The 22,659-nt window shown below is 43.6% G+C and overlaps 1 protein-coding gene across 5 annotated transcripts in view; it reads left to right on the forward strand.

Annotated features, from left to right (window-relative positions):
* DAP3 (death associated protein 3) overlaps window positions 1-22,572 on the forward strand; it is a 42,990-nt gene extending 20,418 nt beyond the window's left edge. For 2 of the 5 annotated variants that reach the window (XM_012449886.3, XM_012449885.3), the window contains exons 5-13: window positions 1,649-1,757; window positions 2,211-2,303; window positions 3,663-3,793; window positions 5,107-5,187; window positions 5,301-5,459; window positions 6,983-7,042; window positions 7,575-7,664; window positions 11,227-11,344; window positions 13,076-13,425. In XM_012449886.3, coding sequence (XP_012305309.1) covers window positions 1,649-1,757; window positions 2,211-2,303; window positions 3,663-3,793; window positions 5,107-5,187; window positions 5,301-5,459; window positions 6,983-7,042; window positions 7,575-7,664; window positions 11,227-11,344; window positions 13,076-13,161 — 927 coding nt within the window. In that variant the 3' untranslated portion in view covers window positions 13,162-13,425. The other 3 variants (XR_010340415.1, XR_001107044.3, XR_010340414.1) reach the window with 3 other exon arrangements.
* Window positions 22,573-22,659: the final 87 nt, after the last annotated feature.

The raw sequence follows: 22,659 nt of genomic DNA on the forward strand, positions 1-22,659 counted from the left end.
CAAGTGATTCTCCTGTTCTCCTGCCTCAACCTCCCAAGTAGCTGGGATTACAGGCACTCACTACCACGCCCGGTTAATTTTTGTATTTTTAGTAGAGACAGGGTTTCACCATATTGGCCAGGCTGGTCTCGAACTCCTGACTTCAAGTGCTCCACCTGCCTTGGCCTCCCAAAGTGCTGGGATTACAGGCATGAGCCACCGTGCCTGGCTGACATTTGTTTTAATATCTATCATATTTTTTTGAACATTGAACTTTTCATTAAGCTTGGAATTATCTGTCAAATCCTACAACAATTCAATTGTTTTCTTAGGATTTCTTTTAAAAATATCAACACTGTCTGGGTACAGTGACTCATGCCTGTAGTCTCAGCACTTTGGGAGGCTGAGGTAGGCAGATTACTTGAGGCCAGGAGTTCAAGACAAGCCTGACCAACATGATGAAACTCCATCTGTACTAAAAATACAAAAATTAGCTGGGCGTGGTGACACACGCCTGTAGTCACAGCTACTTGGGAGGCTGAAGCAGGAGAATTGCTTGAACCTGGGAGGCGAACATTGCAGTGAGCCGAGATGTCACTGCACTCCAGCCTATGCAACAGAGTGAGACTCTGTCTCAAAAAAAAAAAAAAATTAATTAACACTGTTTTAGTTATACTTACAAACAGTATTTGTTAGATATTCTTATTGGTAGACATATTTTAATACTTTCTTTGCAAATCATGTTCATGCACATTAGTGCTTCCCAAGTTTCCCCCCAAAGTATTTTGGTGACAAAAGGGGAATGATCACGTAAACTCTGAAAGGTTAGTATGCTGGAGGTGTGAGGTATGGATGGCCTTAGAGTTGTGGGTAGCAGGTCACACCTGCTCTGGAGCTGCTATGTATTTAGTTCTAGAGAAAAAAGTCCAAATGGTTAAAGTAATAAAAATTAACTAAAAATAAATTCTAGGCTGGGTGTGGTGGCTCATGCCTGTAATCTCAGCACTTTGGGAGGCCAAGGCGGGTGGATCACCTGAGGTCAGGAGTTTGAGACCAGCCTGACCAACATGGAGAAACCTCATCTCTACTAAAAATACAAAATTATCTGGGTGCGGTGGCGCATGCCTGTAATCCCAGCTACTCGGGAGGCTGAGGCAGCAGAGTCGCTTGAACCAGGATGTGGAGGTTGTGGTGAGCTGAGATCGTGCCATTTTACTCCAGCCTGGATGACAAGAGTGAAATTCCGTCTCAAAAAAAATATTTTTTTTAAGTGTTAATGTTTATTGAATGATTAACTCATGTCAGATATTTTAAGCATTTTTCTATATACTTTCCCTATTTACAGTGACCTTAAATGGTATACATAATTTTTTAATGAAATATATCAATTATTTATAGATTTCAGCTGAGATGGTATCTGATTCAGTAAGAGGAATAATCAAAAGCTGGCTATCATGTTACTTGGTGTGGAATAATGTATTTCAGTTTTTAGCTAAGTTATATGGATAGATTTTCAAACTCATTACCAACCCACCCTCTCCTAACTGAATAAATTAGAGGCATGCCATTTGATGGTCTTAGTTGCCACTTTAGGCAGTGTGTATATACCAAGAACTGGTTAGAAGTTCCACACACCACCCACTCCTTCCTTCCTTTCCTATTTTATCAGGTGAAGACATTCAGTGAAGCTTACCTGATGGTAAGGAAACCAGCCCTAGAACTTCTGCATTACCTGAAAAACACCAATTTTGCTTATCCGGCTGTACGATATCTTCTGTGTATCCTTTCCTTCGTGCCTGGACCCTCATGAACCAATGCTTTCTCTCCTCAAAGAAGGGAAAAGAAGAAATGCAAAAGGTACTGTTGAGGCTGGTGCGATGACTTACACCTGTAATCCCAGCACTTTGGGAGACTAAGGCAGGCGGATCACCTGAAATCAGGAGTTCAAGACCTGCCTGGCCAACATGGCAAAACCCCGCATCTACTAACAATACAAAAAATTAGCCAGGCCCAGTGGAGGGCACCTGTAATCCCAGCTTCTCAGGAGGCTGAGGCAGGAGAATCACTTGAACCCAGGAGGCAGAGGTTGCTGTGAGCTGATAGCAAGCCACTGTACTCTAGCCTGGGGACAGAGAGCGAGACTCCATTTCAAAAAAAAAACAAAACATAAGTACTGTTCACAGTACAAGTGACCCTTCTACTCACGTTTTCTTTAACAACATGTGCTTTAGATGGGGAGAAGGGAACAGGAAAAACCCTCAGTCTTTGCCATGTTATTCATTTCTGTGCAAAACAGGACTGGCTCATACTACATATTCCAGATGGTAAGATCTTCCTGTCTTTTCTTCTGTTAGGTTCACTTATCTGTTATTAAAGCCTTGCAACTTTAATTTTCTTTTCTTTTTTTTTTTTTTTTTTTGAGACAGAGTTTCATTCTTGTCATCCACGCTGGAGACAATGGTGCTATCTCAGCTCAGTGCAACCTCCCCCTCTTAGGTTCAGGTGATTCTCCTTCCTCAGCCTTCCGACTAGCTCGGATTACAGGCACATGCTACCATGCCCAGCTAATTTTGTATTTTTAGTAGAGACAGGGTTTCACCATGTTGGCCAGGCTGGTCTCGAACTCCTGATCTCAGGTGATCCACCCGCCTCAGCCTCCAAAAGTGCTGGGATAACAGGTGTGAGCCACCACGCTCGACCTTAGCTTTAATTTTCTAACAGGGATGTGATAACTAAAAGAAAAGCCTTTGCCAGTCACGATGGCTCACATCTGTAATCCCAGCACTGTGGGAGGCTGAGGCCGGAATATCGCTTAAGCCCAGGAGGAGGCTGCAGTGAGCTGTGATCGCATCTGTGCACACTAGCCTGGGCAACAAAGCAAGACCCTGTCTCAAAAAAAGAAAAAAGAAGAGCCTTTGCTCCAGATGTAGACCAGTCAGAGCTCATTGATCAATATTTCTTCGTGATACTACTCCCAAGAAGGTTAGAAGGTAAAGTCAATGTGACAAAAGGAAATTGGGCTAAAAGATTCCTGAAGCCTTTTGATGCTAAGCAGTCCTCCTTTTGATATTTAATACCCATGAGCATAAACTCTTGCCTTACAGGTCGCCATGGAGTTTTTGTTTTTGCCATTGGTTAATAATTCTGAGTACTCATAGAGCCTTTTACTATTTATCAGCATTCTAGAGTCATCAGTATGGATTGTCAAAACTTAAGGGATATTACACTTTGCGTATATCCCTTTTTTGTTCAGTGTTGTCTGCATTCACATTTTCTGTTTTTTAAACAAACCTGCTCACGTAACATCCATATTTTCTGACTTACCTTTCAAACTTGCCAGTAAGCAGAAGTGAGCCACTTGGTATGCTTTATATATTGATTCTAATGATGATGTTTAGTGTAAGATGGACCTGACAAGGCCAGACACAGTGGTTCACCTGCACTTTGAGAGGCTGAGGTAGGAGGATCGCCTGAGCTTTTAGGAGTTCAGAGTTACAGTGAGCTGTGATCTCATCCTGCCTTCTAGCCTGGGCAACAGAACAAGACTCTGTCTCAAAAAAAAAAAAAAAAAAAAAAGAAATATATACGGGAAACTAAAGTCATTTCTTATAACTTAAAGAGGCTGGAATATTTCCAGGTGAATATAGTTTCTGCCTAGTTTGTTTTCTTCTGCCTTTTTAAAGCTCATCTTTGGGTGAAAAATTGCCGGGAACTTCTGCAGTCCAACTACAACAAACAGCGCTTTGATCAACCTTTAGAGGCTTCAACCTGGCTGAAGAATTTCAAAACTACAAATGAGCGCTTCCTGAACCAGGTGACTAGACTCCTAGAAGTGGAGTGCTAGGTAGTCTATATGGATTCTGTTCTGTTTGTGCCCTGAGTACCAATAGACTATGGAGACCTGATATTGGAGTTGGAATAACTATCATTTTTAGTTTCTTTCATAGGTTTTGCTCACAGTGGACTCATAACTTGAAACTCATTTATCCATGTGAAATAAAGAGGCAACAGTAAGTTGTTGCCATTTTGTGGGTAGCAAAGTGAAATCCAGTTGATTCATTGACTTTTCAAGGTACAGTCTCCAACTGGGCGTGGTGACTCACGCCTGTAATCCCAGAACTTTGGGAGGCTGAGGCGAGTGGATCACGGGTCAAGAGATCGGGATCATCCTGGCCAACATGGTGAAACCCCATCTCTACTAAAAATACAAAAATTAGTCGGGCGTGTTGGTGAATGCCTATAGTCCCAGCTACTCGGGAGGCTGAGGTAGGAGAATCACTTGAACCTGGGAGGTGGAGGTTGCAGTGAGCTGAGATCACGCCACTGCACTCAAGCCTGGTGACAGAGTGAGACTCTGTCTCAAAAAAAATAAAAGGTATAGTTTCCAGTCCCTTGCAAGAATATTTCCAAACTGCATGATCTTCTCAGGATAAGATATTTTTAGGGAACAAGAAATATATTGGAAAAATTCTTCTTTACCCTGATGATTCTTGGATACCCTGTCTACCAGGGGCCTTCAATTCTGGGTATAAAGCAGAGTCACCTAAGAGCTTATTAAAAATGCAGATGCCAGAGTCTCATTCTGGACATTTTCATCAGAATTCTTTATGTATGTTTTTTCAAGGTTCCAAGCAGAAATGGATTAGAAAGCATTCATGTTGGCAGGGCACAGTGTGGCTCATGCCTGTAATCCCAGCACTTTTGGAGGCTGAGTTGGGGGGGCATTGCTTGAGCCTAGGAGTTCAAGACCAGTGTGGGCAACATGGCAAAATCCCATCTCTACTAGAAATGCAAAAAATTAGTCGGCATGGTGGTACACACCTGTAGGCCCAGCTACTCAGGAGGCTGAGACAGAAGAATTGCTTGAACCTGGGAGGTAGAGGTTAACAGTGAGCTGAGATTGTGCCACTACACTCCACGCTGGGTGACAGAGTGAGAGTCTTGTCTCAAAAGAGAGAAAAGGGAAAAAAAAAAAGCATTCACTTCCACAGTGAGGTCTCCTACAGAACCTGAGCAGTAGACTAAAATGGACTCCTGTTAATCTTTGCCTCCAACTTTTCAAGGGATGGGTTCACCCTTAGGTAAAGCAGTCTTTTTTTGGTTTTTATTTTATTTGCTTGCTTTTAGATAAAAGTTCAAGAGAAGTATGTCTGGAATAAGAGAGAAAGCACTGAGAAAGGCAGTCCTCTGGGAGAAGTGGTTGAACAGGTATAAGAAAAGACACTGAAAAATAAAAATAATAAAGAAAAGACACTGAATGTGTAACATGATAACAAGCGAAGGCTTCTGGCAGCACTGCAATCCACTCTCTCTCCTAATAGGGCATAACACGGGTGAGGAACGCCACAGATGCAGTTGGAATTGTGCTGAAAGAGCTAAAGAGGCAAAGTTCTTTGGGTATTTTTCACCTCCTGGTGGCCGTGGATGGAATCAATGCTGTCTGGGGAAGGACTACTCTGAAAAGAGAAGATAAAAGACCGGTAGGAAAACTGGGTGTCTGTCTCATTTCTCTGATTTCTGGTTCCATCAGAACAGAGGCTGGGTCATAGCCTTGTAGACCATACGATATGTTTTCTTGCCCTAGGTGTGTTTGAAGTAAAATCAACAGTGAAGAGCTAGGTGCAGTGGCTCACACCTGTAATCCTAGTGGCTAAGGAGACTAAGGCAGGAGGCTCACTTGAGGCCAGGAGTTCAAGACCAGCAGGGGCACCATAGCAAGGCCCCTGTCTCTAAAAAAAATTAGAGATCAGCCAGTAGCCAGGGTGGCACAATGTAGTCACCGCTACTGGGAGGTTGAGTAAGAGGATCACTTGAGCCTAGGAGTTCAAAGTTGTAGTGAGGCATGATTTCAACACTGGACTCCAACCTGGGTGACACAGTGAGATCCTGGCTCTTAAAAAAATACATATATATATATATGGCTGGACTCAGTGGCTCACGCCTGTATTCCTAGCATTTTGGGAGGCCGAGGTAGGTGGATCATCTGAGGTCAGGATTTAAATACCAGCCTGACCAACATGGAAAAACCCCGTCTCTACTAAAAATACAAAATTAGCCGGGCATGGTGGCGCATGACTGTAATCCCAGCTACTCGGGAGGCTGAGGCAGGAGAATCACTTGAACCCGGGAGGCGGAAGTTGTGGTGAGCTGAGATCACACTGTTGCACTCCAGCCTGGGCAGCAAGAGTGAAACTCTGTCTTAAAAAAAAAATGTATACACATACACACACACATACACATAAATAAACAGCAAGGACTGGTGTAGTAGCTGATGCCTGTAATCCCAGCACTTTAGGAGGCCAAGGTGGATGGATTGAGTAAGTCCAGGAGTTTGAGATCAGCCTGGGCAACATAGTGAAACCCTTTCTCTACAAAAAATACCAAAAACTAGCTGGGCGTGGTGGTGTGCACCTGTATATAGTTCCAGCTACTTGGAAGGCTGAGATGGGAGGATGGCTTGAGCCCAGGAGGCAGAGGCTGCATTAAGTGGAGATTGCGCCACTGCATTCTAGCTGGGCAATAGAATGAGACTCTGTCCAAAAAAAAAGAAAAAAAAGAACATTAAAGAGATTTGGGTGGAAAAAAAAAGATAAACAGTAAATGGAATCAGAGGAGAAGGTAATGCCAAGAGTTCCACTATTCATTGAAAACTATGGGAGTGTGTTATGCAAAGGGCATGACAGCAGAAGCTGTAATTTCTTTCTTAATTTTTTCTGTCTTTTGATTATGTTTTCAAAATGAGGCTAAATGGTCTAAGCAGAGGAGATCAGAAGCATCAAAATGGGGCTGGTTTGGGGCAGTAGGTGTTTTCCCAGTGACCGTTAATCTCCAGAAGGATGGCGGTTCTAGGGCCAGAGGCTATGTGGCTTATCCTGGGGGAGTACCTTCAGATATACAATTATGTCTTAGTTGAGGGTTTTTAAAAAATCATTGTCACTTGTTTCAGGAGAACATGTGAGAAAAGCACGTGATGATCTCTTCTCTCTTTCTGTCCAATACGCAGATTGCCCCAGAGGAATTAGCACTTGTTCACAACCTGAGGAAAATGATGAAAAATGATTGGGTAAGTGCATATGATGCCTAACACATTTCAGAAAGCAATGTGTATTCATTTTAAACATGCTCTACTATTTCATTGCTAATTAAATAAGAACTTACCATCTATAAAATCAGAGACTGGAAAGTTATTATTTAATTCCTGTGTCTGTACCAAGTTAGAAATAAGGCCTGAATTAAAATCTGTGTATGTGGTTTATAATCTTTCCACTTAACTGGAGTAAGTTTATTCAAAACCACTTTATTTAAATATTGGCCTAATTTTATTTTGCTTGCAGTCATTTAAAGTGTTTTTGTATTTCCTTACCATCTTTGGAAAAGAGTTTAAGACCCAAAAGTATGTCATGATAAATTTAAAATCAGGCAGCAGTTTATTGTCAGAGCCAAATCTGGAATAATTTAGTTGCCATTTAACTGTTCCAGACCACACTTTGTAAGACTATATGCCCCAAAAAGAAAAAAAAATCTATAGATGATACAATTGCAGTTTTCTATCCTATTCAACTTTTTCCAATTTAGCCTTTTCTCCTTTATTTCAGCGTGGAGGCGCCATTGTGTTGACTTTGAGCCAGACTGGGTCTCTCTTTAAGCCCCGGAACGCCTATCTGCCCCAGGAGTTGCTGGGAAAGGTCAGGTCAAAGGAAAATTTGTTTCTCCTTAAATTGTTATTTCATCTAAAGAAATCTATTTTTATTAATTTATTTATCTATCTATCTATCTATCTATCTATCTATTTGAGATGGAGTTTTTTACTCTTGTTGCCCAGGCTGGAGTGCAATGGTGCGATCTCAGCCCACCGCAACCTCCCCTTCCCACGTTCAAGCAATTCTCCTGCCTCAGCCTCCCGAGTAGCTGGGATTACAGGCATGCACCACCGGGCCCGGCTAATTTTGTAATTTTAGTAGAGATGGGGTTTCTTCATGTTGGTCAGGCTGGTCTTGAATTCCCAACCTCAGGTGATCCACCCACCTTGGCCTCCCAAAGTGCTGGGATTACAGGTGTGAGCCACCACGCCTGGCCTTAATCTATTTATTTTGACATAATTTCAGACTTAGAGAAAAATCATATTCCTTTATGCCCTTCCTCTGGATTCCTAAAGTATTAACTTGATAACAATTGCTTTATCTGTCTTTCTCCACAGTTTATTTTCAAAACTGTATGACATAGCCTGCACAGATGATGTTGCTTTCTCTCCAAATAATGTCTCATTTCTAAAAACAAAGATATTCTAATATATACCCTGAGCACAGTTATCAAAGTTAGAAAATTGATATTGGTATTATACTTTTACCTATTTGGTGGAATTTGTTCTAATGTAGCCAGTTATCCTGGTATCTTTTATAGAAAAATAAATCCTGGATAATGTGTTATATTAAGTTGTCATGTCTCTTTGGTCTCCTTTAATCTGTGACAGTCTGTCAGTCTTTGTCATTTGAAATCTTTTTTTTTTTTTTTTGGAGTTTTGCTCCTGTTGCTCAGGCTGGAGTGCAATGACACGATCTTGGCTCACTGTAACCTCCACATCCCTGGTGCAAGCAATTCTCCTGTCTCAGCCTCACAAGTAGCTTAGATTATAGGCTCCTGCCACCGTGCTCGGCTAATTTTTTTGTATTTAGTAGAGACAGGGTTTCATCATGTTAGCCTGATCCTGAACTCCTGACCTCAGGTGATCCATCCACCAAGGTATTGAGGGGAGGCTACCACCTCGGCCTCCCAAAGTGCTGGGATTACAGGCATGCACTACCATGCCTGGCTGAAATCTTAATCTTTATATTTTTGGAAGATGCAGGCCAGTTATTATGTAGGTCACTTTTGGGGGTTGTCTGAGGTTTCCTCCTGAATAGAAGTGATGACATGTCTGAGTGAGTGCATCCTATCAAGAAGCACATGAAATCTCTCTCTCATTACTGGTAATGACCTTTGAACTGTTAGCTGAGGTGTTGTCTATCTGGTTTCTCTTCAGTAAAGTTATTATTTTTATTCTCTTGTAGAGATATGCTTTGAGACTAGGTAAAGATCAGAGCCTCCACCTGATACAGACTTGTGGATTCTTATTCAATGGAATATAAATCATTAGTATCATTTTTTACTTTGGTGCTCAAATAATCTTAGATTTGGCCATTAAAAGCTCCTTCATGGCCATGCAAGGTGGCTCACAGCTGTAATCACAGCACTTTGGGAGGCCAAGGTAGAAGGATGCTTTGAGCTCCTCAGGAGTTTGAGACCAGCCTAGGCAATAAAGTGAGACCACCCCTACAAAAATATGTTTAAAACTAGCTGGACATGGTAGCATTCACCTGTAGTCACAGCTACTTGGGAGGCTGAAGTGGGAGGATTGCTTGAGCCCAAAAGGTCAAGGCTGTAGTGAGCCCTGATTGTGCCAGTGGACTCCAGCCTGGGCAACGTGTGAGGCCCTATCTCAACAGGAAAAAAAAAACCTCCTTCAAGCTAGCTTCTATATCCTTTTATGTCCCTATCATTCTTTTTGTTTTTTTTGGAGACAGGGTCTCACTCTGTCACCCAGGCTGCAGTGCAGTAGCACCATCATAGCTCACTCTTGCCTTGGGACACGCCACTGCACCCAGCCACACCGAATGTTGTCATTTTCTTTTTTCTTTTCTTGTTTTAGAGGCAGGGCCTTAACTATGTTGTTGCCTAGGTTGGTCTTGAACTGGGATTACAGGCATGAGCCACCATGTCCAGCTCCCATGATTCTTTGACCGCTTCTTTATTTTCTGTCATAAGAATATGTTCCAGACTCCTTTTATATTTCCCATGCCCCGGCCCTGGAATCCCCATTTCTCCAAAGAGCATTGGCTTGTTTTAGAGGAGAATGGTATTTAGCAACCAAGGCCTGAGTGCTAGATATACTCACAGCTACTGAGGTGTCCTTTCTCCTAGGCCCTCACAGCAAAGTTAGTAAATAGATGCATGTGTGTGAACTGTGTGCAATACATGTTTATACATATCCACACGTGTTTTTTTCTCTAATCATATTCAAAAACCACGAGTTGCTACTGATACTTGCCAATTCCATGCTAGTATCACAGCATTCATTATACCCTTTCCACTTTGCATATCTGCAACTATAATCTAAAAGAGAAATCTGCTGCCAGTAGCCATAGTATATTTACTTACTAGCTCAATACTAGAACATATTTAAAAGTAGTTTCAGGTTTGCTGGCTCTTAGCCCTGTGAAAAAGGAACTGCTAACTAGAATTTGATGTTCACTTAATTTTTGTCTTTATCCTAAAGATCTGTACTCCAAATATTCTCTTCTTTTTTTTTTTGAGATGGAGTCTTGCTTTGTCGCCAGGCTGGAGTGCAGTGACACAATCTTGGCTCACTGCAACCTCTGCCTCCTGGGTTCAAGCGATTCTTCAACCTCAGCCTCCCAAGTAGCTGGGACCACAGGCATGTGCAACCATGCCCAGCTGTTTTTTATATTTTTAGTAGAGACGGGGTTTCATCGCGTTGGCCAGGATGGTCTCAATCTCTTGACCTCGTGATCCGCCCACCTCGGCCTCCCAAAGTTCTGGGATTACAGGTGTGAGCCACCACGCCCAGCCAAATTTATCTTCAAAAATTCCTTGTCACCAAAGCATTGTGCCTCACACCTGTAATCGCAGCACTTTGGGAGGCAGAAGCGGGTAGATCACCTGAGGTCAGGAGTTCAAGACCAGCCTGGCCAACATGATGAAACCCTGTCCGTACTAAAAATACAAAAAATTAGCTGGGTGTGCGGTGAGGCAGGAGAATCGCTTGAACCCAGGACACGGAGGTTGCAGAGAGCCAAGATCACGCCACTGACTCCAGCCTGGGCAAGAAGATCAAAACTGTGGAGGGAGAGGGAGGAAGGGAGGAAGGGAGGGAAGAAAGGAAGAAAGGAAGGAAAGAAGGAAGGAAGGAATTAATTAATTTGAAATACAGTTTGATTTTGATTGCTTTGTTTCCATTTATTTTCCAACTAGAGTATTTTTTCCCATTATTTTTTATTTTATTTGAGACAGTCTCAGTTTTTTTTTAATGTAGCCATATGTGGAGTCCTGTATCAAGCAGTGTTGCCAGAGGATAAGAAGTAAAGTTAAACAGAAGAAAAAGACCTTGCCTTCAAAATGCTTAAGTAGAGTTTGTCTGTTTGGTGCTTTGTCTCTTAACTAATATGTTTCTTTATCCTTTTTCTTCCCTAGGAAGGATTTGATGCCCTGGATCCTTTTATTCCCATCCTGGTTTCCAACTATAACCCAAAGGAATTTGAAAGTTGTATTCAGTATTATTTGGAAAACAATTGGCTTCAACATGAGAAAGGTCCATTGTTTAGTTTTTTTTCTATCAGGGCTTTGTGATCACAGTAGAATCCCACTGAATCAGAACCTTGATGTCTTATTCCCTCAGCAACAGCCTCTAATTTATACTTTATCCTTTATCTTGACTTCTTTCTGGCTAAGATGCTACAGAAAGGTGGGTGGGAGGTGGTTAAGGTTTAATTTACAAAAGAGATTTTATCCCTAAATTCTCCATGATAAAGAAGGCAGCAAAACCCACTCCATCCACTGGACAGTTTCCAGGTGATTGGGTTCCTGCCACATTCTCTTTATTGCATTTTTTCATTCAATGGACTACACTTGAGAGACTCGTGCTGGGACACTCACAGAATAATTCATGCTGTGCAAGAAGCTACCCTAGCACCTAAGGAATTCTTTGCCACACCTGTCCTAGTATATATACAGAAATTAACTTTTTGCACCATATTTCATCTATCTGACTGAAAGCATTCCAACTGTCTGTTTCTTTTTTTTTTTTGAGATGGAGTTTCACTGTTGTTACCCAGGCTGGAGTGCAATGGCACGATCTCGGCTCACCGCAACCTCCGCCTCCTGGGTTCAGGCAATTCTCCTGCCTCGGCCTCCTGAATAGCTGGGATTACAGGCACGCACCACCATGCCCAGCTAATTTTTTGTATTTTTAGTAGAGACGGGGTTTCACCATGTTGACCAGGATGGTCTCGATCTCTTGACCTCGTGATCCACCCGCCTCAGCCTCCCAAAGTGCTGGGAATACAGGCGTGAGCCACCGCGCCCGGCCCCAACGGTCTGTTTCTTTACCTTAACCTGACCTTGAAATATGAGAGGGGATATAGAAGAAAAGCTCAGGCTGCTCTGTTATCTATTACTGATAATAGAGAGTTAATAGTAACTGGAGGCCGGTGCAGTGGGCTCACGCCTGTAATCCCAGCACTTTGGGAAGCAGAGGTCGAAGGATCACTTGAAGTTGGGAGTTTGAGACCAGCCTGGGCAATATAGTGAGACCCTGTCTCTATTAAAAAAAGAAGAAAAAATAGTAATTGGAATAGCTTATTAAAGAAATAGAATGAAGAGTATAAGAGTAACTGCAGCATGTTAAGTTGAGAGGCACAATGGACAGGGTTTTTTTGTTTTTTTTAAGACGGAGTCTCGCTCTGTCTCCCAGGCTGGAGGGCAGTGGCATGATCTTGGCTCACAGCAACCTCCACCTTCCGGGTTCAAGCAGTTCTTCTGCCTCAGCCTCCCAAGTAGCTGGGACTACAGGTGCGTGCCACCATGACTGGCTAATTGAATTTTTAGTAGAGATTGGGTTTCTTCCAAAAACAAACAAACAAAAAAAGATGGGGTTTCATCATGTTGGCCAGGATGGTCTTGATCTCCTGACCTTGTGATCTGCCTGCCTCAGCCCCCCAAAGTGCTGGGATTATAGGGGTGAGCCACCACGCCCAGCCCAATGCACAGATTTCTAAAGAGAGTTGGGACTTTGAGTCCAGAAGATGCTCTGGGACTGGAGGGAGAGCTCCATGCTGGACTGAGGAGTAGGCACAAAGAAGGAAATAATGCATACAAAAAAAGAGTAGTTGATTCGGGTAAGGGTCTAGAAGTAAGATCTCTTGGGAGATGCTAATCACCTCAGAATATAATTTGGATATGGTAGCCTCTGACTACACGATTTTCTGGGGAACCCAGTGCAGCAGGAGGAAACTACCACTTACCGTGTTTGTCTCTATTTTAGCTCATACAGAAGAAGGGAAAAAACAGCTGCTGTTCCTAAGTAACGCAAACCCCTCGCTGCTGGAGCGGCACTGTGCCTATCTCTAAGCCACCATCACAACATTCGAGGAAGACGATGGACATCTGCTTTAGGCTGGAAACAATGAGATGAGGAAGGCCAGCAGTACACAGGAAGAGGAGCCAAGCCCTTAGACCTGTGGAGGATTGGACAGGACTGCAGTTGGCTCTGGACCTGCATTAAAAAAATGGTACTGCCTTGTTCCTGAAACTTGTATCAGTTTATTGGATGTGGTTTTCACATTTAAGATAATGATGGCTCTTTTTCTAAATAAAGTATCTTTTTTTTTTTTTTCTTTGAGATGGAGTCTTGCTCTGTCGCCAGGCTGGAGTATAGTGGTGCAATCTCAGCTTACTACAACCTACGCCTCCTGGGTTCAAGCGATTCTTCTGCCTCAGCCTCCTGAGTAGCTGGGAGCACAGGTGCGTGCTGTCACGCCTGGCTAATTTTTGTATTTTTAGTAAAGACAGGGTTTCACTGTGTTGGCCAGGATGGTCTCGATCTCTTGACCTCGTGATCCGCCCACCTCGGCATCCCAAAGTGCTGGGATTACAGGCGTGAGCCACCTCACCTGGCCTAAAATATGTTTCTAAAGTGTTGTATTAGATTAATAATATGGAAGGAGTCTTTAGATTGGCCAAATTGCATTTCCCTGATATTCCACTTATTGCAGGTCAGAAGAGATCAATTGTATAGGAATTTCCAGTGGTTCTGTTTAGACTTCATGCAATTCAGCATGTCAAGATTCACAGCTGGAGGCACAGTGGTTCACACCTATAATCTTAGCACTTTGGAAGCCCAAGGTGCGGGCAGATTGCTTGAGCTCAGGAGTTTGCAGTCAGCCTCGGCAACGTGGCAAAACCCCATGTCTACTAACAATACAAAAATTACCTTGGCATGGTGGCACACACCTGTAATCCCAGCTACTCAGGAGGCTGAGGCAGGAGAATTGCCTTAACTTGGGAGGCGGAGGTTGCAGTAAGCCAAGATCACACCACTGCACTCCAGCCTGGGTGACAGAGCAAGACTCTATCTCAAAAAATAAAATAAAGTGTACTGTGCTATTTTATATAAGAGACTTCAGCATCTGATGATGTTGCTACCCGGGGGAGGTGGGTTCCTGGACAAATCTCCCGTAGGTAAGAGGAATGACTATAATGGAAAGTTAGGTATCTTCCCTTTCTCCCAGTGCTCTTCTAAAAGGAACCTCTATTACCAAATCCTAGAAATAAATTTCTACCCAAATATATATAGCCAGGCGTGGTGGCTCAGGCTGAGGCAGGCAGATCACTTGATGTCAGCAGTTCAAGACCAGCCTGGCCAACATGGTGAAACCCAGTCTCTACTAAAAATACAAAATTAGCCGGGGATGGTGGCATGTACCTCTAATTCCAGCTATAAAAAGATGAGTTCTCACTATGTTTCCCAGGCTGGTCTCAAACTCCTGGGCTCAAGTGATCCACCTGTTTCAGCCTCCCAAATTGCTGGGAGTATAGGCGTAAATGACTTTGGCCAGCCTAAAACCCCATCTTGGTGTCCATTTCTGGGAAGACCTGACACACCCAAACACAATGCTACCTTCAAGACAGAAGTCTAAAATTGCAAGTAAAAATTCAAAAGAGGACTGGGCGAGGTGGCACATGCCTGTAGTCCCAGCACTTTGGGAGGCTGAGGCGGGTGGATCATCTTAGGTCAGGAGTTTGAGACGAGTCTGACTAACATGGTGAAACCCTATCTCTACTAAATACAAAAAATTACCTGGGCACGGTGGCAGGCGCCTGTAGTCCCAGCTACTCAGGGGGCTGAGGCAGGAGAATCACTGGAACCCCAGAGGCAGAGGTTGCAGTGAGCCAAGATCGTGCCACTGCACTCCAGCCTGGTGACAGAGTGTGACTCTTGTCTCAAAAAAAAAAAATTAGCCAGGCAAGATATCGGGTGCCTGTAATCCCAGCTAATCGGGAGGCTGAGGCGGGAGAATCACCTGAACCCAGGAGACAGAGGTTGCAGTGAGCTGAGAATACGATATTGCACTCCAGCCAGGGTGACAGAGTGAGACTTCGTCAGATAAATAAATAAATAAAATAGTATGGCCGGGCGCGGTGGCTCACGCCTATAATCCCAGCATGTTGGGAGGCCGAGGCGGGTGGATCACAAGGTCAAGAGATGGAGACCATCCTGGTCAACAAGGTGAAACCCCGTCTCTACTAAAAATACAAAAATTAGCTGGGCATGGTGGCGCACGCCTGTAGTCCCAGCTACTTGGGAGGCTGAGGCAGGAGAATCGCTTGAACCCAGGAGGCGGAGGTTGCGGTGAGCCGAGACTGCGCCATTGCACTCCAGCCTGGGTAACGAGCAAAACTCTGTCTCAAAAAAAATAAAATAAAATAAAATAAAAATAAAGTTGTATGCCCTAAAAACATAGTCTTTTTAAAACCAAAAAAACCAAGCCAGACACAGTGGCTCACACCTGTAATCTCAGTACTTTGGGAGGCTAAGGCAGGCAGAACACTTGAGCTCAGGAGTTCAAGACCAGCCTGGCCAGCATGGTGATACCCTGTCTCTAGGAAAGATACAAAAATTAGCTGGGTGTGGTGGCCTATGCCTGTAATCTCAGCTACTTGGGAGGCTGAGGCAGGAGAATGGCTTGAACACACAAAGGGGAGGCTACAGTGGGCTGAGATTGCACCACTTCACTCCAGCCCGGGCAACAACAAGACTCTGTCTCAAAAAAAAAAAAAAAAAAATTACAAAAAGAAATCGAAAATCATGGTTACAGAATTAATACACTCCTTGGTAGAAGAGACAAAAGAATTGGTAAGAACATAAAAGATTGAATAGCATGATTAACACACTTGTCCTAATGGAAGTATTTTTAAAAATTAAATTAAATCTTCTACCAAACTTTTTTTTGGTAGAAGTTACTTTACATTCACATAATATACTTTATTTTTCACAGCCTAATTACACTCATCCTTTTCTTTAACCCAGGAAGACAGAGAGAAAAGAGAGCAACTTAAAAAAAAGTTGCCTAAAGCTGAACTTGGTCATCACCAAGCCTCTAGAAAGGCAGAAGATTATGAAATAATGATTTAATAAACATTTTTAATTTAATAAGCACATGTTGTTCTATAAGGTAGAAAATACATCAGGTCATTATAGTTGACTCTTTATCAACGTTTTTGGACTGCATGGGTCCACTTATTCACAGATATTTTTTTTTTCCAGAAAGAATCTTGCTCTGTTGTCCATGCTGGTGCATAGCGGCTTAATCTTGGCTCACTGCAACCTCCGCCTCCCAGGTTCAAGCTATCCTCCTGCCTCAGCCTTTCTAGTAGCTGGGACTACAGGTGGGCGCCACCGTGCCTGGCTAATTTTTGTATTTCTAGTAGAGATGGGGTTTCACCATATTGGCCAGGCTAGTCTGGAACTCGTAACCTCAGATGATTCGCTCACCTCGGCCTCCCAAAGTGCTGAGATTACAGGCATGAGCCACTGCATCTGGACTCACAGATCTTTTTCTTCTTTCTTTCTGAGATGGGAGTCTTGCTCTGTCGCCCCGGCTGGAGTGCAATGGTGTGATCTTGGCTCACTGCAACCTCTGCCTCCCGTGTTCAAGCGATTCTCCCGTCGCAGCCTCCTGAATAGATGGGACTACAGGCGCCCGCCATCACACCTGGCTAATTTTTTTTTTTTTTTTTTTTTTCAGTACAGACTGGGTTTCACTATATTGGTCAGGCTAGTCTTGAACTTCTGACCTCAGGTGATCCACCCACCTGGGCCTCCCAAAGTGCTGGGATTACAGGCATGAGCCACTGCACCAGGTCACAGATCTTTTTCAATAGAAGTTATGTGGAATGGATCTGCCTTTCCAGCCTCACCTTCCACCTATCAAATCTGAAAACTTCTGAATGTACTTCATTTTGGAGCATATAAAGAACCTTTTCAAAATTGACTGTCAGTGGACTTACATAAAGCAACTCAATACATTTCAAAGAATTTAGGCCAGGCGCAGTGGCTCACACCTGTAATCCCAGCACTTTGGGAGGCCCAGGCGGGCAGATCACCTGAGGTCAGGAGTTCGAGACCAGCCTGACCAACATGGAGAAACCCTATCTCTACTAAAAATACAAAATTAGTCGGGTGGTGGTGGCACATGCCTGTAATACCAGCTACTCGAGGCTGAGGCAGGAGAATCACTTTTACCTGGGAGGCGGAGGTTCCCATGAGCCGAGATCGTGCCATTGAACTCCAGCCTGAGTAACAAGAGTGAGACTCCCTCTAAAAAAAAAAAAAAAAAGAATTTAAATAATACAGCTATGTACTCTGATTCTAATGCAATTTGAACTGGAAACTAACAAAAAGAGAAGTAGAAACTCCTCACGTGTCTGGAAATCAAAACATGCTTTTCTGATATGCCCATTGGTCAGGGAAAAAGAATTATAATGGAAATGAGAAAGTAATTCAAATGAAGTGATTGTGAAATGACTAAACACAAAACTTAAACAAAAATTTTGTAAGCTGAAAATACTGGCTAGCTGGGCACAGTGGCTCAGGCCTGTAATCCCAGCACTTTGGGAGGCTGAAGCAGGAAGATTGCTTGAGCCGAGGAGTTCAAGACTAGCCTGGGGAACACGGTGAAACTTTGTCTCTATAAAAAATGCAAAAATTGGCTGGGCTCTTTGGCTCACACTTTTAAAGCACTTGGGAAGGCTTAGGCGGGCAGATCATGAGGTCAGGAGTTTGAAACCAGCCTGGCAAACATGGTGAATCCCCATCTCTACTAAAAATAGAAAAATCAGCCGGGTGTGGTGGTGCACACCTGTAGTCCCAGCTACTCAGGAGGCTAAGGCAGAAGAACTGCTTGAACTCAGGAGGCGGAGGCTGCAGTGAGCCCAGACCACACTATTGCTGTCCAGCCTGGATGACAGAGCAAGACTCCATTAAAAAAAAATTAAAATTGATAAAAACTGATTTACTGGCCGGGCATGGTGACTCACACCTGTAATCTCAGCAGTTTGGGAAAACAAGGCAGGTGAATCATGAGGTCAAGAGATCAAGATTATCTTGTCCAACATGGTGAAACCCCATCTCTACTAAAGATACAAAAATTAGTCGGGCGTGGTGGCATGTGCCTGTAGTCTCAGCTACTCAGGAGGCTGAGGCAGGAGAATTGCTTGAACCCAGGAGGCAGAGGTTGCAGTGAACTGAGATCGCGTCACTGCACTCCAGCCTGGTGACAGAGCAAGGCTCCGTCTCAAAGAAACAACAAAAAAACCAATTTACTATTGACACAAAACAGGTGACTTTTTGCCTTTAAAACAAACAATATGGAAAATGAAAAAGCACATCACCACAGATCCTGCAGACATGAAAAAGCTTAAATGAGTTCATAATAACTTGATGGTAATAGCTCTGAATTTGTAGATGAAATGGGCAAATTTACAGAAAAATACGGTCTACCAAAATTGACACAAAAAATATGTAAAATTTAAATAGTCCATACCATTTCAGAACTTGAATTCATAGGTGAAAACTTTTCTACAAACACTTCAGGCAGGGCACAGTTCACTCTTGTCATCCCAGCACTTTCATAGGCCAATAAGGGAGGATCGTTTGAGTCCTGGAGTTTGCAACCAGCTTGAGTAACATCGAGAGACCTCCTCTCTACAGAAAAGTTTTAAAATCTTGTAGTCCCAGCTACTCTAGAGGCTGAGTGGGAGGATTGCTTGAGTTCAGGGGTTCAAGCTGCAGTGAGCTCTGATCCAGCCACTGCACTCCCTCCAGCCTGGCTGACAATTAGATTATGTCAAAAAACAACAACAGCAACAAAAACTCCATTCTGAGTCTATGTAACTTCCTCAGCAAATTCTAGCAAACATTTAAAGAAATGATGCCAATCTCATGCAAATTCTTGTGCAAAATAGAAAAGGGAAAATATTTCCCAAGTTGTTTTTGAGGCACTGTTACTTTAATATCAAACGCTGACAAGAACATTAAAGAAAAGGAAAATTAGCCAACGTCATTCATACATATGGATGCAGAAATCCCAAACAAAATATAAATAGATCCAACTTTTTTTTTTGTTTCTTTTTTTGAGACAGAGTCTTGCTCTGTCGACCAGCCTGCACTGCAGTGGCGTGATCTTGGCTCACTGCAACCTCCACCTCCCGAGTTCAAGTGATTCTTCTGCCTCAGCCTCCCAGATAGCTGGGATTAGAGGTGCTCGCCCCCACATCCAGCTATTTTTTATTTTTTTTTATTTTTAGTAGAGACAGGGTTTCACTGTGTTGGCCAGGCTAGTCTTAAGCTCCTGATCTTAAGTGACCCGCCTGCCTCAGCCTCCCAAAGTGCTGGGATTACAGGGGTGAGCTCTTGCTGTGCCGCCTAGACTAGAGTGCGTTGACTTGATCATAGCTCGAAGTAGCCTCCGTCTCCTGGGCTCAAGCCATTCTTTGGATTCAGCCTCTCAAGTAGTTGGGACTACAGGCCTGCATCACCACACCTTATTTTTTTTTTTTGTATTTTTTTGTAGGGATAAGATCTCACTATGTCACCCAGGCTTGTCTTGACTTCCTGGGCTCAAGTGATCTGCCTGCCTTGGCCTCCCAGAGTTCTGGGATTACAGGTGTGAGCTACTGCACTAAGCCAGCATTTTGTTTTATTTATTTTATGTTTTTCTGAGACATAGGAGTTTCGCTCTTGTTGCCCAGGCTGGAGTGCGATAGCCCGATCTCGGCTCACTGTAACCTCTGCCTCCTGTGTTCAAGTGATTCTCTTGCCTCAGCCTCCCAGCTGGGACTACAGAAGTGCACCACCACACCTGGCTATTTTTTGTATTTTTAGTAGAGATGGGGTTTCGACATGTTGGCAAGGCTAGTCTTGATCTCCTGACCTCAGGTGATCCACCTGCCTCAGCCTCCAAAAGTGCTGAGATTACAGGGGTGAGCCAGGGCGCCAAGCGAAGATCTAGTATTTTAAAAGGATAATCCACATACATGAGTTTGGGTTTATTTTAGGAATGCAAGATAGTATTACATGAAAATCAAAATATGTAATTTGTTCATTAGTGCAACAAAGGAAGGATAAAATAATGTAATTATCTTAGTTCAGAGAAAACTGTAAAACATTCAAATCTATTCATGACGAAAATTCTTAGTAAACCAGGAATAGAGAACTTCCTTAACCTGTCAGAGTATCTACAGAAACTTTTCAGCCCATATCATACTTAGGAGTGAAATGGTAGCCGGGCACAGTAGCTTACTCTTGTAATCCCAGCACTTTCAGAGGCCAAGTCATATCGCTTGAGCTCAGAAGTTTGAGACCAGCCTGGGCAAGAAGGTGAAACCACAAATGTATAAAAAATACACAAATTAGCTGGGTGTGATGGTCCATGCCTGTAATTGCAGCTACTTGGAAGGCTGAGGTGGGAGAATCGCTTCAGCCCAAGAGGTTGAGGCTGCAGTTAGCCTAGATTGTACCACTACACTCCAGCCTGGGCAAGAGAGTGAGACCCTGTTTCAAAATAAATAAGACTAAATAAAATAAATGTGGACTTACAAAGAGCTCAGAATAGACAAAAGAAGCTAACTTTTTTTTTTTTTCTTCCCCAGACGGAGTCTTGCTTTGTCACCCAGGCTGGAGTGCAGTGGTGCTATCTCAGCTCAATGCAACCTCTGCCTCCTGGGTTCAAGCAATTCTTCTACTTCAGCCTCTGGAGTAGCTGGGATTACAGGCACCCACCATCATGCCTGGATAATTTTTTTTATTTTTAGTAGAGACAGGGTTTCATTATGTTGACCAGGTTGGTCTACAATTCTTGACCTCAGGTGGTCAGCCCACCTCAGCTTCCCAGAGTGCTGGCATTACAGGCTTGAGGCACAGAGCCCGGCCATTTTTTTTTTTTTTTGAGACAGGACTTCACTCTGGTGCGTTCATAGCTCATGATATAGCCTCAAATTCCTCAGCCCAAGCGATCTTCCCATATCAGCCTCCAGTTAGATGCAGGCTGCCTGGCTAACTTTTGAAAAATTATGTTATAGAAGGTCGGGGGCAGGTGTCTCAATAGGTTGTACCGTTTGGCCTTGAATTTCTGGACTCAAGCAATCCTGCATCAGCCTCTCAAAACGTTTGAATGAAGTTGTGAGCCCCAATACTGCTTTATCTTTCTAAACAAACACAAGAATGTTAATAATAGCACCTAATAGCCCAAAATTGGAAACAATCACAGCACCTAATCGCCCAAAATTGGAAACAATCCTAAAAGTGATTATAAGGCCGGTTGCCTCGCTGGGAGCTTGGACACGCCCACCCCACTCGCAGCCTAGCCCTCCCTTAAAGAACCCTGCCAAAATGCAAATGCAAGTCTTGTAAATCTACCTAATAGCAGTGGAGTCTTGTATCTACCCAACAGCAGTCGACTCTTATAAATCTACCCAATTGCAGTCGAGTCTTCTATCCACCCAATAGCAGTCGAGCCTTGTAAATCTACCCAGTAGCAGTTGAGTCTTGTATCTACCCAATAGCAGTCAAGTCTTGTAAATCTACCCAATAGCAGTCGAGTCTTGTAAAACAACTACCCAATAGCATTCAAACCCTGCCTACCTGCCAATAGCAAGCTTCCCTTTCCCACACCCTGCTCTCCCACAACCAATCTAACGCCTCCACTCTCCATAAAACCCCAGATCTGAGAGGAGTCCGTGCGACTTCTCCGGCCCCTCCTGTCGGACCGCAGAACGTCGCCCGGGAGCCGAAAAAATTTGCATTGGATCTTCTTGTGTTGGCGTCAGTTTCTTCTTTTTAAACTAGGCAAGAACCTAAGAACCCTTACAGCGATTATCAGCAAAATTATAATAGTCTTTGTTTAGAATAGATCGGTGGTGGTGTTTTTATAAAATAGAATATTCTGGAGCGATGAAAATAAATTCTAGATGTATGAAAAAATGCAGAAGAATTCTGTAAACCACATTGAGCAAAAGACATCTAAATGCAGGAGTTGAAGTTAAAAAAAAAAGACAACGGATACATACTCTATTTACGTAAGGGGTTTGATACACAGAGATAACTACATTAAATAATAGAAATATGATAACTAGGCCAGCCCACAGGGTATTAGTCGTAATCCGACTTCTGAAGGGATGAGGGGGCATGGGAAGCTTTAGGGGAGCTTGCGCTTTCCTGGCAAGGTTTTATTTTTGTTCAGGGAGCTATCAGCCAGCAGAGAGATCTGTGAGAAGGAATAAGACGCAGAAGAAGTAGGGGGCAGGATCTTCCGCGGGCCACGCCCGGGTACACCCACGTGAGCGGCGGAGACAGCGCCCAACCCGCTCCAGCCCGGAGTTGGAGCACCAGCGTGGCCCATGCAAACCGGCTCCTCACCAGCAACCACGGAGAAGCCAGACTGGGTCACATCTAAGATGACGGAGGAAAGGATCGGCGAACCGCTCCTCCAATGGGAAAGGCTTGTGTTTGCGGACCAATAGGACGCCGAGAATGACACTCGTCTGCGCGCCTGTCAGGCCAATCGGCTA

The sequence above is a fragment of the Aotus nancymaae genome, unplaced genomic scaffold, assembly GCF_030222135.1.
Source record: "Aotus nancymaae isolate 86718 unplaced genomic scaffold, 86718_ANA_hifiasm-v0.15.2.pri h1tg000108l, whole genome shotgun sequence".
NCBI classification, from domain to species: Eukaryota; Metazoa; Chordata; class Mammalia; order Primates; family Aotidae; genus Aotus; species Aotus nancymaae.